At 38.6% G+C, this 27,999-nt stretch overlaps 1 protein-coding gene across 1 annotated transcript in view; it reads right to left on the bottom strand.

The window, feature by feature from the left end:
* Window positions 1–608: 608 nt before the first annotated feature.
* The window catches only part of GABRG3 (gamma-aminobutyric acid type A receptor subunit gamma3), a 347,822-nt gene continuing 320,431 nt past the window's right edge, over window positions 609–27,999 (bottom strand). Inside the window, 5 exon segments of the mRNA XM_059816463.1 lie at window positions 609–887; window positions 5,308–5,337; window positions 6,847–6,873; window positions 6,875–7,041; window positions 15,372–15,524. Coding sequence (XP_059672446.1) covers window positions 609–887; window positions 5,308–5,337; window positions 6,847–6,873; window positions 6,875–7,041; window positions 15,372–15,524 — 656 coding nt within the window.

The following is a 27,999-nucleotide window of genomic DNA, read 5'->3' as shown; positions in this document are numbered from 1 at the left end:
ATGAATCCTAGACCTTTGCAGAAAGTAACGTCCATGTTTTGATTCAACCAGAGACATTTCTTAATGTCCTTTGGTGGTTTCTCTATAGCAAGCAGATCACCAGTTAAATATTTCCCAAAATCTATGGGACATAGCTCAAGTTTAAATACAAATGAGTGGTTTTGTTGGCTTTGGCTTATTTGCCAGTGCCAGTGTATGTTGCTCTGAGCCTCAAGTATATGGCAGCATTTTGAAGAAAGTATGGGAATGAAGAACAAAAATTACATATTTAACTTTTGCCTGAATTGTGTATAGCTTCTATGCCAAGGGAGAATAGTAAAGATTCTAATATACAATAATTATTCATAAACATCACTTACACTACAAATTCAGCTGAATTTTGTAAGAATCTTTCCCTTAAAATTAATAGCTGTAAGAAGAGAATTCTTCGATGTTTTTCTTTTTCAGGCAATTACATATTAAAATTCTTCATCAGGCTCTGTGATGATGAAGGTTAATGTGGCCTTTATAATTTGAGATGAAACTGACCGTGTCCTTCACTTTTTCTGCACTTTCACCATCCTTCCGCACTGTGAAAACACAGCAGTCTTCACCGCTACAGGCAACATTTAAAGATAGAGGTATCCAACCCAGTAGACCAGGTTAAACAGCAGGAAGGATGTAGGAAAAAAGACCCTAGAGTAAGAGTCCAGTTCTAAGATGTCTATGTGAATCCGTCCTCTCCTCCATGAGCCTGATTTACACTCTTCGTAACAACAGAAAAAGCTCTGGCAGTCTTTTCCATCCAGACACTCATAGACGCACGCATCTTCAAATTCTTGCCAATACAAGGCATTGTTCAATGTGATGACTGTAGCTGGTGGTCTCATATCAAGTACAGAATAATTCTGAGGAGACAAAAAGAAACCAACAGTTTGATAAACTTCTATGGATGATGCAGATCACAATTAATAATCATGGGAAAAAATCACAGGAGCTGGGAATAAGAGGTTGATACTATAGGAATTCTGTATTTGGGGATCATCTTTCTTTCCCTCAAAAGATGCCTTTTCAGATGAATTTCCATAGAGAGGCTGTGGAGTGGCAAGTTAAATAATTCTAGGTGTATTTTCTACTTGGGTAACTCAAGTGTATATTGCCTAGTAATCATATTTTCACACTTAGGAGTTCACTTGCCTGTCAGAATATTATTTGCCAGTTGCTTTAAACACTTGCAGCTACTACACTTAAGAATGGACTCTGAAAAATAAGGAAGATGTCCCCCCTCCCCATTTCATTACAGAAGGATCGCCACTTAGTATAGCTGCATTCACTGCCTCTTAACTTTACCATGATTTATAAAAAAAGAGATGGTCAGCAACAGATAGTGATGATTTCAATATAGGATTTCAAAATGCCATCCCTAGGCATATCCCCTTAGTGCTTATAACACTAACCATGCTCAGAAATAGGGCACTTTGATATCACACAACCTCACAATACCACTCGTGCCAACAGACCTCTCCTTCTTCAATGTACTCCCTATTTACACTTTGTCAGCTTTTCTGTCACACCATTTCCATTTCATGAAAGGTGCTTTCTCACGATAGTCTCCTCTCTCATCAAGCCACCTGTTCCATCCTCACAAATATCACCTCCTCAACTAGGAAAGGTCCCATCATCTTCGCAGCCTGTCTGCACCACCCAGACAAAGCAGACTCCAGCCCTGTCAGCACGGTATTCTCCACCTTGGGGGCCCTTCCTCTCCCTGTGATTGTGCCGAGCACTGCCTTTGCCTGCAGGAGCATGCCGGGTATGTACTACCAAGCTGGCCATGCCTCTGCATCATGCCTGCTTGCATTCTGGAGGGTGCTCTGGGCCCCTGCCTCCACACTTGATATACAAAATACGCAACATTTCCTGTTAAAGGTGTTGGGGCGTATCTGAAAACTTTCACTCTGTATATGAAACAGATCAGTGATATGATTGATGTGCCTTAGGGGAAATTTTCCTTTTTCTATTGACTTTGTTTACTTTCTACAAATCCTTTGTTTTGGCACATGATAATATTACCCATTACCCAATTAAATTGCTGGTCCCCGAGCTAAGATTTTGATGTGGTATCCCTCTGCTTAGACGTTGGCATCTCCAACATAGGTAACTACATCTGAACAACTGCCTTATTGTATCCAGCCAAATACTTCTAGGACATAATTCATCTCATCATAAGTAGATGGCTAAAATCTCTCAGGTGCATTGTGCTGTGGACTGTAAACAGATTGCAGTTTAGAAGCAGATTATTGCAAATCTATTTGTTGTGAATGACTTCTTTATCTCTGAGATTAGATGACACAAATTATCCCTGCATGGTCTTCTCCTTCATTTGTAAATTTTCAGGTGGCCGATATCAGAGCTTTACAATGTGCTGCCACATGGAAAAGGTCTAAGAAAGATTATTGTACAAGGAATCGGTTTTTGACTGTAGCACTTTGGAGAGAAAAAAAGCTATGGCTAAAGTATACCTGGAATTCTGCTATACCACAGTGTCACACATTATTTTTTGCAAGCCTTTATGAAAAATTCCTACTCAGGGACTGAAATTTTCTATGCCTGGCTACAATATTTATGTTAAAAGGAAAAAAGGCTAATTTAGATCTCTCCAGATGATTTTGGTAAGTGAAAAGAAATAAGTGCCCTGGTTCTGCAAAGGAAACTTTCTCATGTATCAATAGCCTGGGGTTTTTTTTGTTGTTGTGTTTTGTTGTATCAACTATCTGCTCATGACAGACAATAAAATAAATGCCCTGATAATACTGAGAGATTAATCTGGTTGCTTTAATCTTTGTCAGTTAGGAGGGCTACTGAAGTGACTAGATAGCAGCTGAAGGTGGATGGTACCCACTGTGTCCTGTATGTCCTGCTGAGCTGGGTTTGGGAGGAGAGGGATGAATGCACAATGGGTGCCAGCCCAGAACCACCTGAGACCTCTGGCAAGGCAAGGCACTTCTCAGGTGCCTTGGACAAGACAGTTCAGAGGTGGTGTTAAACACGCTTAATAAAATTATTTCAGACAACATGTAAGTGTGTTCTCTAGGAGGAAAAACAGGGGGTGGCATTACCTGAACATGGATTTACTAAGATTAATAAATTTCAGCTTTTTGGTGGCACCACTATAAGGCTGGAAAAGACAAGATGATATCTTGAGAGTCAGAGAGACTGCCTATTTTATTTGGTTTATGCTAGAAGTTGAACATGGAAGTTGTTTATGTATAAAACAAGGCCCTGCTCAATATCTGTCTTACAGTGAAAAAAGAGAAGGGAAGGGAAGGGAAGGGAAGGGAAGAGGGAAGGGAAGGGAAGGGAAGGGAAGGGAAGGGAAGGGAAGGGAAGGGAAGGGAAGGAAGGGAAGGGAAGGGAAGGGAAGGGAAGGGAAGGGAAGGGAAGGGAAGGAAAAGAGAGAAGAGAAGAGAAGAGAAGAGAAGAGAAGAGAAGAGAAGAGAAAGAAGAGAAGAGAAGAGAAGAGAGAGAAGAGAAGAGAAGAGAAGAGAAGGGAAGAGAAGAGAAGAGAAGAGAAGGGAAGGAAGAGAAGAGAAGAGAAGGAAGGAAGGGAAGGGAAGGGAAGGGAAGGGAAGGGGAAGGGAAGGGAAGGGAAGGAGAAGGGAAGGAAGGGAAGGAAGGGAAGGGAAGGGAAGGGAAGGGAAGGGAAGGAAAGAGAGAAAGAAGAAGAGAAGAGAAGAGAAGAGAAGAGAAGAGAAGAGAAGAGAAGAGAAGAGAAGAGAGAGAAGAGAAGAGAAGAGAAGAGAAGAGAAGAGAAGGGAAGAGAAGAGAAGAGAAGGAAGGGAAGAGAAGGGAAGAGAAGGAAGAGAAGAGAAGAGAAGAGAAGAGAAGAGAAGAGAAGAGAAGGAGAAGAGAAGAGAAGAGAAGAGAAGACGAAGAGAAGGGAAGAGAGGAAGGAAGAGAAGAGAAGGGAAGGAGGAAGGGAAGGGAAGGGAAGGGGAAGTGGAAAGGAGAAGGGAAGGGAAGGGAGAGAAGAGAAGAGAAGAGAAGAGAAGAGAAGAGAAGAGAAGAGAAGAGAAGAGAAGAGAAGAGAAGAGAAGAGAAGAGGAAGAGAAGAGAGAGAAAGAGAAGAGAAGAGAAGAGAAGAGAGAGAGGAAGAGAGAGAAGAGAAAGAGAGAGAGGAAGAGAAAGGTGAGCAAAAACCTTGAAAAGACTCTACAGATGCTTTCCAAGCAGATCAGACTAACTAGATCTAGACAAAGACTAAGAGTGTATTATCATTTTAATAGTGTGTCTTTTTCCTTTTTTTTTTTTTAATTGGAAAAAAGGAAAGTGCTGGTATTCATTCAATGTGCCTTATTAACTTCATCTGTCAGAAAAGTCTGTCCAAGAAGTGACAGCAGTAGTGAGTGCAATGTTTGCTCTAAATCATTCATTGTCAATAAGCAGACTTCCAATGCTATATCAGCTCTTTAAATATGTCAAAAAATTAATGTTAAAATAAGAAAAAAAGTGTAACATTATTTGTAAAAGGTAAGCTAGTAACCCTGGAACTAGCAGTTTAAAGTGATAAACTACAGCATATCCAAAACAAGAAATGCAAAAGCAATGGTTAGTTCTGTCCCCGTTCTTATTTGGATCTGATAGCCTGGGAAACAGGCCATCCAACCAGCTGATTCACTGGCTCTCTGCATGCTTTATATTTATATATATTATAGTATGTATTCCAGTTTCAGATTTCATATAACTTAGAGATATAATTTCGTGCTCAGTTTCAACTTTATTACCACTGCACATACATAAACTGTTATCTAGAGGTTTGGGGAATATAATTTAATTTATTTGCAGATATAGTACAACAAACTGTGTTAAACTTGTGTGCCTAAATTATTTGAAAATTCACCTGAAAGCTTGCTAAAGATTTTACAGATAGGCATAAATCAATTATTTTCTATGAAACTCTGTTAAAACTCCATATAAGTTTATGACACAACTTGTACTTACTACTTTTTTATGAAATGTAACGAGGAACTGCAGTATTATATAAAGCAAACTCACAAAATTTCTGAGGTAAAAATAACACACAATACTCTACACTTGACCCTTCTCCCTCCCAAATCATTTGATACGTCCTTATAGAAAGAGGCAGCCACTTTCCTCTGCCACAGCCAAACCAAACTGACCTTTTAATAAAAAAGCAAAACAATATTTATAGTGAAGTCAGGATAAAGCACAACATAGCATTACAGCTTTCTCAGGAATTATTGCAAGTAAGTCTCAACCATACATTCATGCCTCCATTGCTCTCACTAACTAAAATAGTTTACTTACCATCACATGACCAAAACTGACATCAGGTAGCTTAAATAAAGATAACAAAAGAATTATTCAGAAGAAAACATACTATTGCTTCATATGCATCTAATGTTCAATAGCATTTCTTAAACCAAACCTTTAAATGCATTTGTCTGTAAAACTCTTCATGCTGAGTGTTCTACATATTCAGCATAATATTCTGTACACTTTAAAACTGCATGAAACCTCAGCAGAATGCACACCTGGTTTCCATCCACTTTAAATCTTTATTCAACCCATTACATTTATTTATTTAGCAAACAATAGCTAAGTGAGCATTTGTTCTTGTGTTAACTTAAATCTCATCAATGTTGCATGCTTTCCCTCCTGCTCATACACATGTCTGGAAATACATCCTACTTACAAAGACACTCATGACTTTCTACAAGATGGCAATTTTAGTTTGATCATTAGGAAGTTCATTTTGATTGTCTCATACATTTCTTTTGTAACACTCATTTGCCTTTTGTGTGCAATGCATTTTTACAAGAAGCTATTAGACGTCTAATGGAGTTTTCATTGACTAAGCCCATGGCTTTCTAGGCTTTCTCCCAATTCCATACTGGTTTCAGCTTTTCCTTCATTATTTCTTCATTCAATCATTTTCTGTAGTTCTTAATCAATCCCTTTTTACCTGGTGACTTATTATTCCCTGAATTCAGCCTTCTCTCTTCAATTTCCTCCTTCACATTTTCCTATTTGGCTTTGTACTTATGATTTCAAATGTCCTTATTTCCCCCATTGCACAAAAATGACATCCAACATCTCCAACTACCGATCTCAAGCACATAAGATTTTCCACTGATCTTGAGTGGACAACCCACTTCCCCTTCCCTATGTTTACACTGAGATTTTTTTCTCAATTATACTGCCCCCGCTCATTCTTGTAGTCAGTTGGTGAAGTACACCAGGCAATTCTTCCTACATGAATGCTTTAATTGATTCTAAATAAACAGCTTTTGTGTGTGTCTGGTGTTACTTCTGAAAGTGTCTTTTTGGCCAAAAATGCAGCCATGTATAAAACCTTTGTAAGTGACCTCCTCTGGTTTTGTACTTAGAAGCCCCTTTGTGCATAGGGCTAAAAACATGTGCTGTTTCCCAGTGGAGACATTGAAATTCTATTTGTAAAGTTCATAAATATTTCCAGACCTGTTAAGCCATGAAATAGTAGATGCATTTGAGTATACATTGCTGTGCATATATTTGTATAACATGCTATGCAATCTGTTTCAGTGGGAGTCCTTTATAACTACCGCACAGTCATTGAAGGACGAAAGACATGTAGGCAGGGTTGCTGCTTCGTGGTCAGCAGGCTGCTTCTGTTAGGAACAGACCTCACTCAATAGGCACATAACTGCTTCTAATGTTACTGCGGGTAACTATTTTCCATCAGCTTTCAGGGCAGATCACACCACAAACTGGGAAGAGCTCGAAGAAGCGGAGTATAATGGCATTGCAGGCTCTCTGAGCCAGACGCATGCTAGAAAGAAATTAAGTGCTTCCTATCTTACCGACTTTTTCTTCCTTAGTACAGTTTGGTTTTCCTGCAACTTGAGTAGTAGTTGAGGGTTGCATACTCCATTAGAGCAGCAAAGACAAATAGAAAGCATACAGTCACAAACAAATCCATAGCGGTGACATAGGAGACACGGGTAATGACTTTCTTGCAAATAGTACTCAAAGTTGTCATGGTCAATACTGTGGTGATGCCTCGCAGAGAGAAACTTGATTTACCTTGTATGCAACATCATTTCTCCATGTCGCAGAATAATCTTTGGAAACAAACATACAAAACAGAAATCCCAAAGTGTACCCAAATAATTCACTAATTTTGTATGGTAGCATAAAAAACTAATGAAAAATAACATCAGTAGAGCCAGTGGTACAAAGATTTCTCAGTTGTTTATATTCGTCTTTGCAAAAGTGACATTTCCATGCCTCTGACTACGCTTTTTCTCATCTCTTCATTTTCCCTGGTCCCAGTTAGATTGGAGATGGGAGTGAGGGAGAAGGAGAGAATGAAGAAATTTTTGAAGAAAAGTATAAAGCAGAAAAGATATTAACCCAGAAAAATAAAAAAATAAGAAACCTAGAAAACAAAGAAGGGACATGGTCTTTTTCACAGCAGTACTGCTCTCACAGAAAATCTTGTGTTAAAAAAAGAAAAAAGCGGGGTTGAGGGGTGGGGGCTAAGAAAAGAAAAGAAAAGAAAAGAAATTTTGACTGCAAAGTTCTGACTGTGACTTTTGAAAATATGTTTTCACACCGCTGCTTCCTTGGGAGTCGTCCACTGCTATTTTCTTTCTGAATAAGGGAAAACAGACTCTCATACAAACTTCAGATGTAACCCTTAATGGAAATAGCCTTTTAATTCATACAAGCATCACATCTTAGACTGATTAGTAATAATGAATATAAATGGGAATTACTTAGTGTGAAATATTCTGAAACAATAAAACCAGTCCTAGATTGAAATCTATGGGGCGTCAGTTATTTGGCTGCTGGTAATTCATATAATTTCTCTTCACTCCTGAGGAACAGAAGTCTTTTCATTTCCACTTTGGACTGATGCTTTAAATCATTTGTTATGAACTGCAAGCCTTCTGAAAGAAAAAATAAAAGTCTTCAATGGCTTGGAAAGAAAAATAAAGCTCTCACTCAAATAAGCCTCAAGAGAGAACCTGCTCTAAAAACAACATAACCATAAGGTAATCTTTCTTTTTATAGTTAGAGTGGTATTTTGTGGTACACAGTGTTTGAAATGGCAGGGGATGATTGAAATTATGCCTTATAGTAAAACTACCTCCTACAAATGGCAGTCTGGAGAGAAAGAAGTATCTGTGGTTTTTTTCGGACTACTTTCTGTTTATGAAGGAATGCCCACCTCTGATTCGTAGCATTTGGTAGAAACTACAGCAATTCACAAGAATCACCTTCCCCCTTCAAGCTGTCAGAAAATCCCTGGAAGAGCCAGAAGGCACATTATTGCCTGGGCCTCGACCTTCTACAATGAATAATAACTAATTCCTTAAATGTCCACTACACAGAAACAAAAAAAAAAAAGAAAAAAAAAGTTGCTGAAAAAAACCACAACCCAATAATCAAGATGAAAGCAATGCTGATAGGAAGTGGGAAATTTAGACTTTTTGTGTACCTTGGACATCTAAAAGATATTGGGAAAATATTTCTGTTTCCTGTCTACTGTGCCACATCCCAATATAAGCACATGTGGCTGGCCAGATCCAGTAACCTCTCCAGACCCTTCAACAACACTTCTATAGCTAGCTGATGCTTTGAACAAGCTCCAGAGACAAACCCCATCCTGAGCCATTCATCACAGTAGTCAACTGCAAAGATGTCCAACTGCAAAAGGTGTTGACTCACTAGCCTTGATCTGACACTTACTAACTGTAGGTTAGCTAGTCTTTCTGTATGATCGTGACTCAGGCCTTGGGAGTCACTAACTTCAGAAGAACTGCATCCAGACTATGACATACTCTACAATATGAAATGAAGTTAACACTTTCTAACCCACGTTTAGATTTCAAACACAAATCTGTCCTTTTCAGAGTCGCATGTACATGCACCTGCTCTCAGGTACTTTACTACCTTTAAAACATTTCTCGAAACCTTTAGTCTTCTTCCAGCACAATATATAGTGTCCTTTTTACCTGGACTCAAGGGCAAGTTTTTGTTTCCCACTGATCCTGTGATAGGATCTCAGATTACTTTAGGTCACTTTTTTTATTAAAAGGCAAAAAAGAAAGAAAAGGAGAAAAAACCTTGCAATGCTCAAAAACATTTTTTGCAATTTTTCTACTGAATGCTGTATTGATGATGTACTATTTTTCCTCTATTTTTACTGAAATGGATGTATAACTTCGTATTGTGACAAGAAGTATTGTGCAGGTATATGTAATGATGACCAGCTGCCAAAGTGACTATGGACAGGAAGGCAGAGAAGTGAAAGAAAAATTACCGTTAGCCTCTGTACTTCAGTATAGAAGTCCCCAACTAAGTCTGCGTCCTATAGCCATGCCTTAAGCCTGAATGTGAAATGCCTACCCGAATCATGCTTGAGACTGTGAAAACCTAGGTTAGAACTAAGCAAAACCAGCCCAGTACATCACGTTGTAAATGCCTCACTAATACAGAATCTGGGAGTTTCGGGTAGCTCCAGACTAATTTTAGTTGATTGAAACAAAGTAGGTTCTACTAAATTTAGAGACACAGCAATGATGTAAGATTTATTTTGGTTTTAAGATATTAATAGTGTCTATCCTCAGGCTCTTTGACAACAAATCACTTTTGTTACCAGAATATAAAACTTTGGGGAAAAGAAAGTTAAGTATTATCACAAGCCATCATAGTTTCTGGATTATATGTCACATTTCAAATTATGGCAAGAGCATGAGACAAGACTGCTGACCACATAGATGGAAACATCCAAAGGTAAACCAAACATATTTTTACTTCTATTATTTATTAAAAATATTTTTATGATATGAAATCCAATAGAAAAGAATCATTCTTCATTTAAGCAGAAGCTTGAACTTGGGTCCCAGCTCACACCATAAGCAAGCAAGGAGTTTTTGAGATAAAAAAAATTCTACCCAGTGTATCAATTTTACATTTGACACATAGGCACAAGTTTTAGAATTTAAAATGAGTCTTATGGGGATACACACAGACAGCAAAGAGAAAGAGGTGCACCAGATGATACAGTTTTGTATTCCTATACAGGTATGTACAGGTACGCCTGTATATACGCCTGTACATATGCCTGTACATACACCTGTACAAATGAATAAAATGCAGCACCCATTATTTCCAAAGAGAATATCTAGATTCCACACCCTTAGCTCATTTTAACTCTCATGCTAGGAAAATTCAGACTGTTGAGTGGTTTCAAATACAATAAACCTTTCCAGATGAAATTAAGTCTATCACTTTGGGGAGGCCCATATTGTAAAGTGAGCTTTGCATCTGTTATTGAAATTCACAGCGCTCTCGAACTGTATGTTTCAACAGAATATTAATATCAGCCTAGGACAGCTTTGAAGTAACATGGCTTCAGAATTTTCAGGTAGACAGGTGTAAGTGGGAGCTTACAAGTTTGTGTATAAATACCTTTTTGTGACATTTATATTCTCTGAGCAAATTCCATACCAAAGATGCTGTTTGATAAATCAAAAAGGACTGTCTGGGAGATCAAATGATGCAGGGATACATAATGCATGAGAATACTTTAACCTTTAGATCATTGGTCTAAACAGTTATTTAAAATTATTTCTGTTTGAAAGCTCCTTACTGGACAACAGTATGCAAAGTGAGGTAGCAGGAGCCTCAGTGTTAGAAACTCTTTGGTCAGCAAGGCTCTTTTTTTCTTATTTTCTTAAGGGTATGTTGATGGGACACTGGGGGATAGGTGTACTGCTTTTAAGCATGCTATCACTTGTTTATAAACTTTATTTCGCCACCTTTTGGTCTGGGACCTGTTTTGATAATTTCCTTGTTTTTCTAGTGAATGAGCTTAAGAAGGAATGACAAGGAGAGCAATGTTAACTTTTTATTAAACATCATCTGTATCTTCTTTTATGTCAAAACATTGCTAGCCTTGATACCCGCTGAATTTTTTTAAACTGCAGTTTGAAGTTGCTCTGTAGTAACTGCCTAGTCTTATTACAAATTACACCCATTTTGAAAAAGCAGGGGGAAACCGGGAATAAAGCTTCAGTTTAACTTAATTCCCTTCATCTTCAAGGAAAACAACCTATCCTTTTCCAGATCACAACTTTTCTTCAGACACTTGCTGGCTGCTCTTGACTGTGAGCTTTGGGAGAAGATCATTTTGATTACTAGAGACAAGCAGAAACAGCAGAGAGCCATTATTTTTTTCTCTCTGAATGGAGGGCAGAATAACCCGGGATCACAAAACACAGTTCTCATCCAACACTCAAATTCTATTTCCAGTTTCCCACTGACTCTTCAGGTGGCCTGGAGTGAGTCACATTGCCACTCTTGTCCTCAGCCCCTCAAAGTGCATGTGAAAAAGGGACTATGATGCCAAGTTTTTAAAGAGCACTTTGATGCCTCTGGACAGTGCTGCTGAAAGGATACTTATGCTCCCATTTTTTCCCTCACAGCCAAATACCCCGATTGCATTTGTTTTTTCCAGCACAGAAATAGCTTGTTACTTAACGTTATTCAGAAAGGGGTAAAACCTGTCCTTCATGTAACTGTGAGTAGTTGTCAACAGCTTAGGAAATTGCTCATTAATTTCAGAGAACGAAATATTTCCCTGATGCTAGCCCTTTACATTAATGCAGCTATACCCGGAGCACGTTTGGTGCACTGAGTCTACAATTCATTGCAACTAATTAGTAGGACAATTTCAGTGGTTTGCCCTTGGCTGTATTGCTCACAATTTCACCGTGTGCCACTATCCAAATGTGGATGTGTGATGTTGCTCAGACAGATTTGTAAGTTGCGTTATACAAGCAGACCTACAGTAAACTGGGAACATCTGCTTACTGCATCCCGAGAGTCAACAGGCCATTGTTGTTTTGGGAGCAACAGGACTCTGTGCACAAAAAGAGGTGACCCATGTATATATTATTTTCTTGGCATTTAACTTTATTTATAAAAAAGTTATATTTTAGCCCAGTAATCTAATTCTTCATCAGAGTTTTAGGAGTTAGTCATGATAGCCATTGAATATACCCTTGGAACAACTCATTTTTGTGTTCTTACTTCAAATTCATGACCTCAGTACATGAATACATTTTTTTCTCTGAAGTTCCTGCTGGCTGAGGGGGTGAGGCAGGGAGTCACACTGTTATGACTAGTGATCTAACCTACTTCCATGTCTAATTAATTGGAAAACGGAGGTGTGTGTTGTGGGGAACCGCCCTCAGGAACAGGGTATGAACACTGCTTCTGGAAAATTAGTAATGCAAACTGTTAGATGCCTTTTCTCCCTTTTCTCATAAGCATTGTGAAGGATGGTCAATATTTCCTTATGTCCACTGAGTCACTCAATTTAAGAAGAAAAAGTTCAGCAGAGAAGTACACTAAAGGCCTATTGCTCAATTTTCTGGCCACCAGGGAAAAGTCTACACAGCCAGGAACAGGCAGTTGTACAGCTGCTCTGTCCTCACCTTTGTGTTGTCTTCATGCTGCCCTGGAGGTGGAGGGGGTCACAGGATGACTGTAAGTCTTAGGTCTGTCATGTTACTGGAGCCATGGTGTAAAGTCACTTTGGCACTCACATGAAGGGAGTGAGCATTGAAAATAACCTCAGAAAAATGGACCCACATGATGCCACATGACTTACAGCGGTCAGAAGTGCTACGATTGTTAATTTCACAAACTCCTGGAGCAAATCCAGCAGGTTATGGTTTTGTGCTGACCTCACGCAAAATGGGTTTTAATACAGAATTATCTGTAAAGTGTGAACCAGTGTTGGCTGCTTGCAGTTGTCTTATTACAGGTTCTGTGGGACTTTTCTTTCTACTGATCCTGTTGCATAGCTCCATGTCACTGAGCTGCTCTTGAACGGATGCCCCTCTGTGCTGGTTTTGGCTGGGGTAGAGTTAATTTTCTTCATAGTAGCTAGTATGAGACTATGTTTTGGATTTGTGCTGGAAACAGTGTTGATAAAGCAGGGATGTTTTTGTTACTGCTGAGCAGTGCTTACACAGAGTCAAGGCCTTTTCTGCTTCTCACACCACCCCACCAGCGAGTAGGCTGGGGGTGCACAAGAAGTTGGGAGGGGACACAGCCGGGACAGCTGACCCCAACTGACCAAAGGGATATTCCATACCATATGATGTCATGCTCAGTATATAAACTAGGGGGAAAACTGGCCAGGGAACCGCTGCTTGGGCTGGGCATCGGTAGGAGGGTGGTGAGCAATTGTTTTCATTTGCGTCACTTGCCTTTCTTGTTTGTTGTTGTTGTTATTTTTCTTTTCATTACAATTTTTATTATTATAATTATTATTATTATTTTATTAAATTTCATTTCACTTATTAAACTGTTCTTATCTCAATCCACGAGCTTTCTCTCTTTTACTTTTCCTATTCTCTCCCCCATCCCGCTGGGGCAGGGGGGGAGTGAGCGAGCAGCTGTGTGGTGCTTAGTTGCCAGCTGGGCTTAAACCAAGACACCCTTGCCACTCATTAAGAATTAAAGCTGATACAACCTCCCCCCAGGAAGATGCCTAAGGATTGACAGCAAGAATGGCTGACGTATAGCTTCATTGCTTAAATACAGCTGTGGCTAGTGAGGGAGTTACACTTGGAGGTTATTTTTGGTAATGTATTTCTTCTATCATTCAGCTGAAAGCTACTAAGCTATTGAAGCATTAGAAGTTTTGGGAGGTAAAATGTTTATAACCTGGGCCTTGTGCACCCTGAATAGACGACCATAAGTTTTTTGTATGCGTGAAGGATTTAGAAAGTGGGATCATACTTCTGGAGAGGTTCAGAAAACTTAGCAGCTAAAATCTCATTTAGAGTGAATGGACTTCAAAGTTTCTTTAGCACTTAATTTTTATTTTTCCCTTCAGGGCCTTTATGCTAGAAACTACAGAACCCTCAAAATTGGTGGTTTCTCATGTTTATTAGTGCAGCAGAGAGACAGACTGAAACAGGACAAGTCATTTTGAACAACTGTATAAAGGCTGCATTGTCAAACAAGGTGTCTTCCTCCTGAGATCAAGTAGAGCACCTTTACATGGTGTTTGAAAGAGAGCTAGCAGAAATGGATTCACATATAAGTAACCACCATTTCTGGTCAACACTCAGTTACTTGAATGAAGAAGGATGAGGAGTAGTGAGTACCCTTGATCAGCTGTTTAGGGGAATGAGAGACAGAGGTGGTTTGTACAGATGGCCTGTCCTATACTGTGATTGAACGAAGGCTTGTTGGCACACAGCAGCACTCAAGAACACCATGCCTGCTGCAAGCTGCCTTCACATGTCCTCCAAGGAGGTGTAGCCTGTTCACAGCCCTTGTCCTCCAGTCTTTCCTTGCAGCAGTATCATCCTCTCAAACCTGGGGACTCAGTTGCTCCTATGAACACTTCCCATCTGATTTCAGTCCAAAAAGTCAGGCAGGTCAGTTTTTAATAATTTGTTCTTTCAAATTGAAATGATTTAGAGAGTCCAGCTGATTAACTGGAGACGGTAACGAACTCCAGCAGGAGGAAGCAATGAATAGCTGGCAGTGGTAATCTCCACGCTTGAAAACAGACATGTAAACCTTGACACAGCCTCCCCTTTTTTACTAGACTGCTAGATTTCTGAATCAGTTAGTATTGGCAGCTCTGGCAACCACAGTCTGGACTAAAATGTTGTTTTTCCTTCAATTCTGATGTACACCTATAATTGGCTAGTATATAGCCCTATGCCCTTGATGCTTGCAAAACCTGTATGTTTTCCTACAGACATAAGAATAAACGGTCAGCATCTCTAAGTGTATCCTAAAGCACAATGCCAAAATGCACATGCTGGTCCTGACATAAATGAGCTGCTGAAAAACCTGTACCAGCATACATCTCCACAATCTATGAAAAATATCTATACACCTAGTGTGGAGCTTAACTTCAAGCATGGAAGCTAAACCACTTTGCATGGATTCATATTATTATATCTCACAGTTTTCTGTATATCTAAGACATAATGCCCTATGGGGGAGATTTCAGAAGGGAAGGAAGCCAGCAGTGCCATTAATTTTTTCTTCAAAAATGTCACTAAAATATTATACTGAGAACAAGGAGACAGACATTAATTCTAGAATATTATGCAAAATAGCTGCTAGTGTTGTTCCAAAGGGTCAGAGTCGTTTATTTTTAATTACCCTGTTAAAGGCAGAAATCCAGAGATTTCAGTGATAAGTAGATCTGGGTCTGCAAGGTGTGGTAGCAATAATCCAAAGCATATAGCTAGTGTCTCTTTGAAAGGAAGCTGCCATTTTCAAATGATAGTGTAGAAACTACACAAAGAGAGCATAAAAGGGAATTATTTACAACTTACCTAATGCTGTTCTTGCTGGTGTGGCATCTTTTTTAATCCAAAAGGATACCCAGGAAAGAACAACTGTTAATATACAGGGAATGTATGTTTGAATAGTAAAGTATCCCATTCTTCTACTTAAGTCGAAGTATATAGTCATGACTACATAATCACCTGCAATAGTAGCAAAAAAATAAATTGACATTGTGGTGAGATACAGACGGTTGATCATTGAGCTGCTAATTTTTTAAGCTTCATAAAAACACTGCATATGAAATATATCTTAGTGTTTTGAGAGCATCTGCGCAGCAATGCTCCCATGAAATAAAATTCAAATAAACCTTTAAATTCTAATTTCCTTTAGTTTTAGGTCTCTGTGAAAATGTTGATCTATTTGGAAAGGCAGAGGCTTTCAGTAATCATTCTGAATGAGTAAATTTTTGGAAGGCATCTTGGCTTTCCAGACTTGATATTTCTGGATGGCTCCATGACCACAAACATGAAGCTACTATCATTCACCAGATTCTGTAACCAAGCCACACAGAATCCCTCCTTCTGCAAGTTGTGTCTTCCCTGCCCTAATTTCAGGTTTGAGTGATTTCTGTTTTCTTTCGAGATATGAATCAGGCAGTAGGGGTGTTTATGGCAAGTGTATCATGCACATGAGTATGCCTTTACATAAGAAGTCATTTATAGACACTAGGGCCTAATGCTGGCAAGAGAGGTCAGACTGCATACTTTTAAAATACTAATCATTAAAAATCAAGCCTCTCTTTGTCAGCATTCCTCCCTTCCAAAGCAGTTGTGGTCACTTGTAGTATCTGTAAACCTTCAGAAGGTGAGCCTGGATATAAAGTTTATTATTCTGCTCTGATTCATAAAATCAAAAGCTCAGTAAGAAGGCTAGTTTCTATCACATTATATAATTTTCTTCACAGCACCTCTGCTGCTGAGCCTCGTGACTCCACAGGGGATAATAATCTGCCCCTCTGCCTCTACCCAGTAGAGGCTACTGACCTTATCACCTCTCTCCTAATAGCTCCCTCAGCTTCACAGATGTTAACTATCCTTTTCTCTCAGACAGTCACAGTGATTAACAATAATGAAACCGAACTGAGACCAATTTCTGTACTTCGCTTGAAGTATGTTGCTTCCATTTCAGATGTGAAGAAGAATTTATATGTCTGACAAATTTTGTCTGACTATGTCAGACTTGACCTAATAAATTATATTGCTTCTTGTTACAAACCCTGACTTTCTAGCATACGATATTTGCAGAAGGCATCATTTACAATAGATAGGTAAGTCTGTCCTGTTACAGCAAACCATCAGAAGACTGAAGAAATTGGTAGCTGTGCTGGTTTTGGCTGGGGTAGAGTTAATTTTCTTCATAGTAGCTAGTATGGGGCTGTGTTTTGGATTTGATGATCTTACAGGTCTTTTCCAACCTTAGTGATTCTGCGATTCTGTGATAATACAGGGATGTTTTTGTTATTGCTGAGCAGTGCTTACACAGAGTCAAGGCCTTTTCTGCTTCTCACACCACCCCACCAGCGAGTAGGCTGGGGGTGCACAAGAAGTTGGGAGGGGACACAGCTGGGACAGCTGACCCCAACTGACCAAAGGGATATTCCATACCATATGACGTCATGCTCAGCATATAAAGCTGGGGGAAGAAGAAGGAAGGGGGGGATATTCGGAGTAACGGCGTTTGTCTTCCCAAGTAACCGTTACGCGTGATGGAGCCCTGCTTTCCTGGAGATCGCTGAACACCTGTCTGCTGATGGGAAGTGGTGAATGGATTCCTTGTTTTGCTTTGCTTGCCTGCGCAGCTTTTGCTTCACCTATTAAACTGTCTTTACCTCAACCCATGAGCTTTCTCGCTTTTACTTTTCCAATTCTCTCCCCCATCCCACCTGGGGGAAGTGAGCGAACGGCAGTGTGGGTCTTAGTTGCCAGCTGGGCTTAAACCACGACAGTAGCACAGAGGCATTAATCCCCAAAGGAATATATATACAACTCATCCAAGTAGAGGCACAATGGGTTCATTAGGAGTTGAACAAATTAAAGCTTAATCTTCTAGTAACAGACACCATATGAACAAAAGCATTTAATACAGTGGGTATTTTGACTATAGCTAAATATTACATAGAAAATAAATTAATTCAGTAAAAATAACTTCCACCCAAAGAATCTCTGAAGACTGTGTAGGAAATGTGCCTAGCCTTTACATTTCTCTTACTCAGTTATTGTATCTAGAACTGCACATCTATGGATAAGCTGCTTGAGGGTGGTATAAAGCAAAGCAATCTGCAGACTTCTTGTTGTGTACAATGATATATGATACAAACAATTCAGATACACACACAGGGCACTGCTGCTCTGAATATTATCACTGTGATACCCAGCACAGCAAATGAGAGTGGGGCTAGATATTGGACAGAAAGATACCGGCTAGTAAGGCAGAGTCCCTGCTTCCAAGGTCTACTGAAATAAACCCGACAAACTAAGGGTGGGAGAAAATTATGGAGCATTTCAACTGTTTTGCAGACAGGAACTGAGGCAGATACTAAATGACGTAGAGAGTCCATCATCCCATTTAGTCACAAATTGATTCAGTGTCTTTCAGGCAGTACTCATTTCACCTAATTTTAGATACCTAGAAGGTAGATTCTACAAATGACCTGCACACTGTGGCCTCCTTTCCATACTTAATGAAGAGAAATTGGTACTTTTAGTATATGGCTTGTCTAATCTGTTTTAGAGGTTCACTTTGGAAGGAGGTGAATGTACCCAAAACATTTCCATTTCTCTCCAGTGATTAAAAAAGGAGAGAGATTGGCTCAGATGTGGACAAAGACATTGCAGACACTTGCAGATGATCCAAGGAGTCAATCGCACCCCTTCATTCCATGGTGAAAGCTAAATTGGGCTACTTCTGTGAGGGTGCTATGGTTATTTTACCTAAATATAATGACCTTCTTAACATTTTAAAAAGTATTTTAGTTATTTTCCTCCTTTGTTCCATAGTTAAACTTGATGCCTTCATCCTTGATGACATGCACAACTCCTCTTCTTGCTCCTCTGCTGGCTGGCTGACTGGTTGTCTGGGTGGCTTGCTTGCTTGCTTGCTTGCTTGCTTGCTTGCTTCCTTCCTTCCTTCCTTCCCCTGCTCTTTATTACAACAGAACTATTCAACTTCTTTTTATCCCAATTAAAAACCTGTCAAGATACCCCTTCTCTGCAGAACATCCTTCCAGCAAACTAAATAAAGGAACCATGACTCAGTTGAATTTTACAAGGAGCTGCAAATTCCGAAGTATCCAGCAAAGATCCATAGATGTCTAACAAGCATCCAACGAAAATGAAATCCTAGGATAACGATTGGCTGCATTCATTTATCCACTAACCTGTTTTCTCTTTTGAAATCCATACAAAAAATCTCACAATGAAGAAGGCATACCTAGAAATACAGGCAGCAGCTGTGCATACGGACTTATATACTGTACCTTCTGTGCTATGCTCTAACTTATCACAGAATCACAGAATCACAGAATCACTAAGGTTGGAAAAGACCTGTAAGATCATCAAGTCCAACCTAAAAAAAAAAAAAAAAAAAACCCAACAAAAAACCCACAAAAAACAAAACCCACACACCAAAAACCAACCCACCCAACACCACAGAGCACCATGCCCATCAAGCCACATCAAGAACATGCTGACAGATAATATACCAAGAGATTGGGAGAACAGTTTAATTCAGTGGAATTAGTGATGCAAAGTGGAAGTAAGAAGAGAATTTGCTGGTTCTCCTACAATACTCTAACCATGCTTAGACAGGACACAGCTTAGAGACGATGAATGCTGATGACAATGCTTAGTGAATCGCCACTGCTGAAATGCAGAGCCTCAAGTGGAAGCACAAATGTTGTGACTGTTGTCAAAGGCAAGTATGTTTGCGAACAACATGTACTGGTTGCATTCTTTTTAATAGCTACAGTAAATTACAATTTTCAACTAAATTACTACTTCAGTTCTTCTATCCTCAGCCAAGTCAACTTCTGTTGAGAGTCCTGAATTTTCTTTGCATACAGAAGAGCCAGCATATATGTCCTATGGCTACTTTCCTCTATGCACTACTCCAAATTGTATCATCATCATCATTATTACTATTACTATTACTATATAAATTACTCCTTCCAGAAGTAATTATTCTCCATGTATCTAAAAGCATTTGTCTGCAGCTTAAAGGAACGTAACCATGTTACATACATTTCTGACTTTCTCTATACACACAAAATAATTTGTACAAAGAAACTCTCCTCTCTTCTAAAAAAACTGACCTACAATTCATTTTGTATGTCCTGCAGGCATGAGCAACTCAAAGGAGAGAAAAAGCTTTCAAGCACTCTGCTCAGTGCCTTCTTGCTCCTTCGACAGCCTTCAGAGCTCCACCTGCCATTACTGCAAGTGCTAGAAGAGGAGCTGGGGCTGATTGTGTGACAAAGCCCTGCAGTGCAGACAAGATGGGAAAAACCTCCTTCCAAACTGCATATCATTAAATCAGTGTACTTGGTTTAAAAGTAATCACATGGTGATTTCTTAGCTAGAGAGCACTGGAGTAGCTAATACCAAAAAACTTCACTTTGAAACTCAGAGAGGAATTCTACTTTTTAACAGCTTAAATAATTTTCTAGGAAGGCAAACTAACTTTTTACTGAACCATCACACCATCAATTAACTGAAATAATGAAAATTACCTTCAGGCAAAATAGTGCCTGACCATTTTTCTATAAATGAGAAGAAGAGATGCATCTTGAGGCAGCAAATCTGGAGTAATAGGAGTAGTGTAGCAATGCTTCCCATGAAACCAAGATGACTACTGTCTGTGACCCATAGGACTTATATTAGTTTAACTTTTCAGCTTGAAAGTAGAACACTTTTTAGAACAATAATGATTTTTAAAGGAATAACTGCTGTGGATTTGAATGAACAATGCTAAACTAGAGCCTATTTCCTTTGTCCATTGAAGACTAAGGGCATGGTTGACTGAATTGCGAGAATTTTGCCTACACTGCACCAAGAATAATTCCCTTAAAGGTGCAATGTTTGAGCGGTATGCAATTGGTTATTTTAAGAAAATCTTTTAAAAATACAAAATTATATACAGTAATTTATTTATTTACTCAAACCACACTATACTATCATATCACCCATTTTCATTTATCCTTCCATTGTACTCTGAGATTAACAAGTACTACAATCACAATTATCTTACAAAAAAGTTAAAGATAGAATGACTTTACAAAGACTCCAATATGAAACTACAATGCGTACACGGAGCAATTTCAGCATGTAAATGAAAGTTACACACTAATTGTCCATCAACAGAACTGCAGAATAATGAGGATTGGCAGAGTTTATCCATGTTGTTACGAGAGTTTGATTACAGAAAAAAGTCCTAGTCATGAGAATGAGAACTCACACAGTGTGTCTTGAGTATTTCTTTGTTGATTCATGAGACCACAGAAAGTACACTGAGGCGTCTTCCTTATTGTCTTAATAAATCAATTTTACTTAATAGTGAGAAAACTACATTTCTAATCTTCAGAGCTTTTTTCTTTTTTTTTTTTAATTTTATTTTTATTTCAAAGCCAAGAGAAGACACTATTTAATCCTTCCATTCACTCTTCATTTCTCCCCAACCTGTTTTCTGATCTTTGCTTCCCAAAGCTCCATTTTTTCTTTCCTGAACTAGGTTTCTCTGCTTTCTTAGTAAGCTGAAAATTTCCTATCAGTTTGGCCAATGTCTGTCAGTCACCCAGGATGGTGTCCTTGCATCACAAATGCCTTCATTTACAATTCTTCTCTCTGATGTCAGGGTAGAACTTTAATACTTGAAAACAATTAGCTCAAGCAGGAGACCACTCCTGTTGTTGAATACATTGGTCAGACAGTTCACAAATAAAACCATTGAAAAAGCAAATTTTTGTCAAATTCAGTATGTACAGAAGTTTTGCAAAATGTTCACCACAGAGGTTTTTTGGAAGTGTTGCATGCTATCATGGTGGTGCTGGTGTCAACTGGGGATATGCAAGTTTCAGGTTCAAGAGGTGGTTTCAGGTTCCAGATTTTGCACAATCTGGAAAGAATATCTCAGCTCAGAATCAGGCAGAAGCAGAGACTGTGGTACAAAACCCAACGCTGACTAACTCAGAGTAGAAATTTTCTTCAAAATCAGACAGAATACTCATGCAAACTGGGACTTTTCACTTCCCAGACCATCATCCCAAACCCTCAGAGACGTGCCCAGTGGAAGTTCAAGCTATATTCTTGCTAGCATTGCTCAAATGAAAACAGATGGATCAGGATTTCTTAAAGTACACTGCCTGTTACTAACACTTCAGCAGCTGGTCTGTCTACAGAGCCAGTATCCCATCCAAACATGAATTTCCTAGACACTTGGTCTCCTGCCAGTCCAGGTATGGAGGAGGTTTGAACTTTGGAAGATCCCAAAACTAAGCAAAATAGTAGAAGGAATAGAGAATGCTCTCACAGGTGGTTATGACTCCAAAAGGATCTGTTATTAAAAGAGAAAACACAAGGGTGAAAATGGAATTTTGCAGGTCTCTTGAAGAGAAATGTAGAAGGAATGACAGCCATGAAAGTATCATTAAAAATGCCTTTATCTTCTTCAGCATCTTTATAAACAATGAAGAAATGCTGAACACTTATTGCAGGCTTATTCTGATTCCTCCAAAATGTGTCAATCAGCATGCATCAAAAGTTTTCACTTCCAGGAGAAATCTTTGCTCCATAGCACTGTAGGACAAATGCTTCCAAGCCGAAAAGAAGAACAAAATGATCTAGGTCGTGCTGTCATTTAAGGCCTTGTCTTAGATTTCCCTATGCTGCTCTGGCATTTAGGTATTTTCATGGCGATACCTAGATAATCAAGATACCATGCCTGGATAGGAGCATGTGTACAGCAGAGAAACATGTTTGTACATGAGTAATTGAGTGCTCTTGGAGTGGTAACAGGCACTCATTACATACATAATTTCTGCATAAGCTGCATGTTTAACCACATAAGAAATGCATACAGGTCTTCAGAGGTGTCATTTTCATATGTCCTGCCATAGCTATGAGATGCCCAGTCACAGGCAAGGGTCTCATAGAATAGATATTGAACAGAGAACAAAAAAGCTCTCTGTGTCCCAAAGATCTCTGGTTTTGAATTCATAATTGTCTTTGGCATTATCAGGGTGTGTCTCTGTGTGTGTGCATGTGTGTATAAGTACACTGTAGCTTTGGCTTTCAGCACTTACACTTGAAAAGCAAATTTTCCAGAAATGCATGCACACCATGAGTGCCAACTCTTTGCTAAGGTTTTCCATTATCATAGACAAATTACTATACCAGTATACAGTGAAAAAAAGAAACCCAATGCCAACAGCATTGTTTGTGCTTGTAGAAATCATGTTCAATTATAAGTATATACATATTCATAAGCATGCATAATAAAAATCAAATATTGACATATTAGAGTGTGAAAAGCAAAGAGCAGATCCTAGGCTGTCTAAAGGTAACAGATTTTTTAAAGTCAAGTAAGACCAAGACTTTGTCCTAACTTAACAGAACCAAAAGAGATTGTTAGGGTTTTTTTCTTGTGTAATAACAAGAAGAATATAATATTGAGGAAGCTATCAATTCTTTTCATCACCATAAAAAATTTGCATTTATTCTGTTTATTCTTCTTTAGATAGTGAACTTTCATTTTGTTTGATGTAAGCAGTATTTTAAAAAGATTTTTGTAAAATGACAGTTTTGTTAAATGATCCATTGTCTGCTTTTAAAAGTTAAATGACTATGTTTCCAGCACATAAATTTTATTCATCCTCTGCTTTTAGCATTTAGTATTAAAACTGGAAAACCAATGAATTTGTTCAAAGATCTATTTTCTTTGTATTGATTTTTTTTTTCCCAGAATTATTGACATACATAGGTTGTATACCAGAACTTTTAATGAAGAACTGAAATTAAATAAATAAAAGACACATTTTTTCAACATTTAAATTCATTGTCTCCCATAGTAATTTGAAACCTACTAGTTAACATTTTTTGTGCCCTAACCAATTCATTACATGCCATACTGGCACTTTCCATAAAAATTACTTCTGATTCAGCTGTAATCATTTCACTGTCTATAGCTGCAGCCCATATCTTCTGTTAAGTGTCTGGAGTGCTTTGAATGTACGCAGGAGATGGATCAACATCCATGAACACAATTAACCTCCACAATTAATTCTAAAAATACAAGCTTTGTAAAAAAAAATGAATTATTATAGTGTTTGGTGCCATGATCAAGAATGTTTCACTTGTTTGTATACTTACATGTTTATATACTTATACAAGCTGTCCTGCCAAACACACCTTTTCTTTCTTCCCAGTCCTACTACTGTATATAATACTGTCCTCCAGCAAAACCTATGTGAAGTTATAGCATCTTATTCATCTATACGGTATTACGAGCATCAGAGTTGCTCTCAGGATGTTCAGGCCATTAGGCCTCTTTAGGCATAATGATATTTTCATTTTACAACATGAAGTATCTTTTTGTATGTTTTCTCAAATGGGGTACTAATGAAAATGATGGATTTTTAATTTGGCTATGGTAACGTACAAGTAATATTGAAAAATCCTTCAAAAAATCCAGTTTCATCAAGCCACATAATGGGAATAAAATTGTATAATACCATAAACAAGCCTTCAATCCATGATTACCAGTCCAGTTTGATTTCTGCTTTAGCAGTAGAAGAGTTACCCACATAATCTATGTTTGCATTCATGCATCAGTCTGAGAGAAAATCAATATACAAATATGGTGTAGCATGCATAATCCATTACTCACTATTCCTGAGAAGTGTCGCTATTTACCATATATAGATTTTCTTTTGTGCTTGAAGAATAAAAGTGAACAATAGCAGATGAAGTAAAACCAATAATAAGTTACCATAGCTGCCTATGTCAGTAAAAGTAGATGCAGGATCAGAGTGAAAAGGAGTGTCATTTATGTAGGAATCTTTTTTTGAGAGGGTTTATTGATGGGTAGTTGTGCAATGCTTTTCAAACAGAACATTCTTCACATTCCACAGAGCACCAAATACTGAAGGAGGTCTGAGAATGTACAACACTAATGACTTTTGTAGTCATTTTGCTTCTAATAAGCACCAAATCATACCTGGGAACCCCCAGGTTTATGTCATCTGTCAATGCTGATCACTTCTCATTTATTTCTAGGACTGAATTTCTTACTCACAAGAGCTGTTGTTTGTGGAAGGAGGTCCCTTTGTACTGAAATTTGTTATGAAGTCCCACAGGACTGGATTTGGTGAGGTTGTAATTCCAAAACCAGTTGAAATAGTTTTCAATTAGCTATCAAAAAATCCCTTTTCAACATTTTCGAACAGAACACTCTCTTTTTCTTCTTCAGCATTTAATTTCACACATTTAAAAAAAAATAACAAAAATGCAATATTTTGCTTGACCTGATACTCTTTTTGTTCAATTAAAATGTTCATGAATTTGGCTTCACCATTGTGACTGTACTGTGACATCTTTTATATAATCGTGAAATGGGATAACCTGTTTCTTCCTATCCATACTGACATCTAGTCCACCTCAACTGTCCCTAATATACGCTCTTATGGCCCAATTTCCCTTATAAGCATTTGAAAGCTTTAAATAGCATCTCCTTGTTGGAACCCCATCCCGGTTGATCATGTTGCATTCTGGAAGAGACTATGGTGATTATCTGGTTGCACTTTCTGCATGGTGTGAGATTCTTCTAAAATAATCACTGCTGTAAACCTGAAAGTTATGGATAAGGTAGAACATCTTTTAGAGAAGCATCCTATCTTCATTTAAAAATTTCCAGCAATAGAGTTGCCCTGTAACTCTTGAAGTTCTTTCAATGCTTAGTTATTCTCACTGTGAAGAATAGGTGGGTTTTTCTTAGTCTGCAGTCATCCAGCATCAACTCAGACCTTGAGTCTTAATACATCTTTGCTAGACTGAAGAACCATTTTTAACCAGTTTTCTTTTTCTCATGCAGGTATTTAGAGATTGTAATCAACTACCCTTTATCCTTCTAGATGAACACTTATGGTCTCTTAACGTAAGGAATTATTTCCAGTCTCTAATAAATCTTCTGGCTTTTTCATGTATTCCACAACTTTTCAAAATAACTCTTGAAGTACAGCCATCAGAATTAGGTTTATTTTAATAGCAGCTGCATAAGCATAATACATGTAGATAATATAAATGCCCTTCTTCTAGGGAATAATCTTTCTCCAAATAGATATCCAAAATCTGTTCTTGGTATTTTGGCCATACCTTCAAACAAGGAGTATATTTAAAAAAAAAAATTAATTGGCAAGAAATGTCCCAGAGCCTTTAGACCTGCAGTACCCAGAATGGCAGGTCTCCAATTCTGGGAAAGCAAAATCCATACGCTTCAATCCTAAATACATGCTTCAATTCTGAATACATGTTCTGAAGTACAGAAGTGCCTACTGGCACTTGAATCCAGGTTACAAAGCTATCTCAACTGCTTTCTACCCTAACTTGTATCTATTATTGACCACTCCCTCAGCCTTTGTGTCAGCTATAAACTTAATGACTCTTAATGTTCTGATTGCTTCTCTATCATTAACAAGAAGCATTAAATAGCATCAAACCAGAAGACATAGCATCTCAACAGAAGGTCCTGATGAATAATGTTTTTTCTAGCTATGTTGTGAATCTTACCAGCTAGTCAAAATTAAATAATTTGATGTGTGCCACAATGATTTTCTTATCACTGTAGCTTCTTAATCAAAATGTCATACTGCATCAAGTGAGATGTCTTACAAATGTACATTATATCACCAGAAATGTATAAGCTCAGAAGGTGATACTGAGCTAGTTTGACAGGAGTTAGTTTCTATGAATGAAAGTTTATTAGTGTTAATTATATTATTCTCTACGTTTGTATTAATCTGTTAACTCCAGGATCAGCTGTTCCATAACTTTGCTCGTGACCAATGCCAGGATGAAAAGCCTGTAATTACTCTGATCATCTTATTTACAGTTTTTTGAAAATGGGGGGAGAAAAAAAAAGAAAAAAAATAAGTGTTTTATTTCCCCTCAAGCTTTTCTCAAGGACTTGTTACAAATGGGCAGTAGTGATCCCTGGTCAGCTTTTTAAGCTATTGTTATCAAGTTATCAAAGGGTATGTTAAGTAAAGAAGGGATTAATGAAGAGGTTGTGCTGGGGAAGCGGCTGGTAGCGGAAGGGAAGGGAAGGGAAGGGAAGGGAAGGGAAGGGAAGGGAAGGGAAGGGAAGGGAAGGGAAGGGAAGGGAAGGGAAGGGAAGGGAAGGGAAGGGAAGGGAGGGAGAGGAGAGGAGAGGAGAGGAGAGGAGAGGAGAGGAGAGGAGAGGAGAGGAGAGGAGAGGAGAGGAGAGGAGAGGAGAGGAGAGGAGAGGAGAGGAGAGGAGAGGAGAGGAGAGGAGAGGAGAGGAGAGGAGAGGAGAGGAGAGGAGAGGAGAGGAGAGGAGAGGAGAGGAGAGGAGATGAGATTTCGGTTGGAAGGGACCTACAATGATCATGTAGTCCAACTGCCTGACCACTTCAGGGCTGTCCAAAAGTTAAAGCATGTTACTAAAGGCATTGTCCAAATGCCTCTTAAACGTTGACAGGCTTGGGGCATTGACCACCTCTCTAGTAAGCCTATTCCAGTGTTTGACCCCCCTCCCTCTGAAGAAATGCTTCCTAATGTCCAGTCTAAACTTCCCCTGGTGCAGCTGTGAACCATTCCAGCACATCCTGTCACTGGATTCCAGGGAGAAGAGATCAGCACCTCCCTCTCCACATCCCCTCCTCAGGAAGCTGTAGAGAGCAATGAGGTTGCTCCTCAGCCTCCTTTTCTCCAAAATAGACAAACCCAAAGTCCTCAGCAGCTTGCCATAGGACATTCCTTCCAGCCCTTTCACCAGCTTTGTTGCCTTCCTCTGGATGCATTCAAGTACCTTCACAATCTTCTTAAATTGCCTTTCCTATTTTCCACACATAAAATCAGTAAGTGATTACTTGCATTTAAAAAACCTGTAAGAGCTAGTGTATCTTTCACACTCTAACTTTCTAACACCAAATTCCTGCATGCTGGAGACAATGCTTTTTTAGTTAGGAAATTGTAAAGGGTACGGTCAAGAAATTCCAAGGAATACTAGTATTTGCAGAAGGAGTTTTCTAGCATAGTCTTTTAGATTAAAGCTGTCTGGTGCAGCTATTTCTCACTTCACATTTAGGTAGATGTGTTTTGTTTTTCTACAGAGGTATTTGGTAGACTGTAACAGATACGAGTTTGCATTCTGTTTGCTGTTTTATCTGGTAGAATAAAGAAAAATATCGATCCATATGCATTAACACTTATTTACTTCCAAGACATTTGACAACTGGAAAAAGGTAATGCCACTTCTTATTGAGTGTTACTTTGGCTCCTTCTTTGCCTACTCAAGCCTTTCTAACTGGATTATTAACAGTCTTTCTTACATTCCCAACAATGACTATTTTGTCTCTTCAAATTTCATTGATATCACCTTTTCAAA

This window comes from Gavia stellata, chromosome 1 (genome assembly GCF_030936135.1).
Source record: "Gavia stellata isolate bGavSte3 chromosome 1, bGavSte3.hap2, whole genome shotgun sequence".
Classification (NCBI taxonomy): Eukaryota; Metazoa; Chordata; class Aves; order Gaviiformes; family Gaviidae; genus Gavia; species Gavia stellata.
The sequence above is the reverse complement of the archived record's forward strand: the minus strand, read 5'-3'. Positions and strand labels throughout refer to the sequence as shown.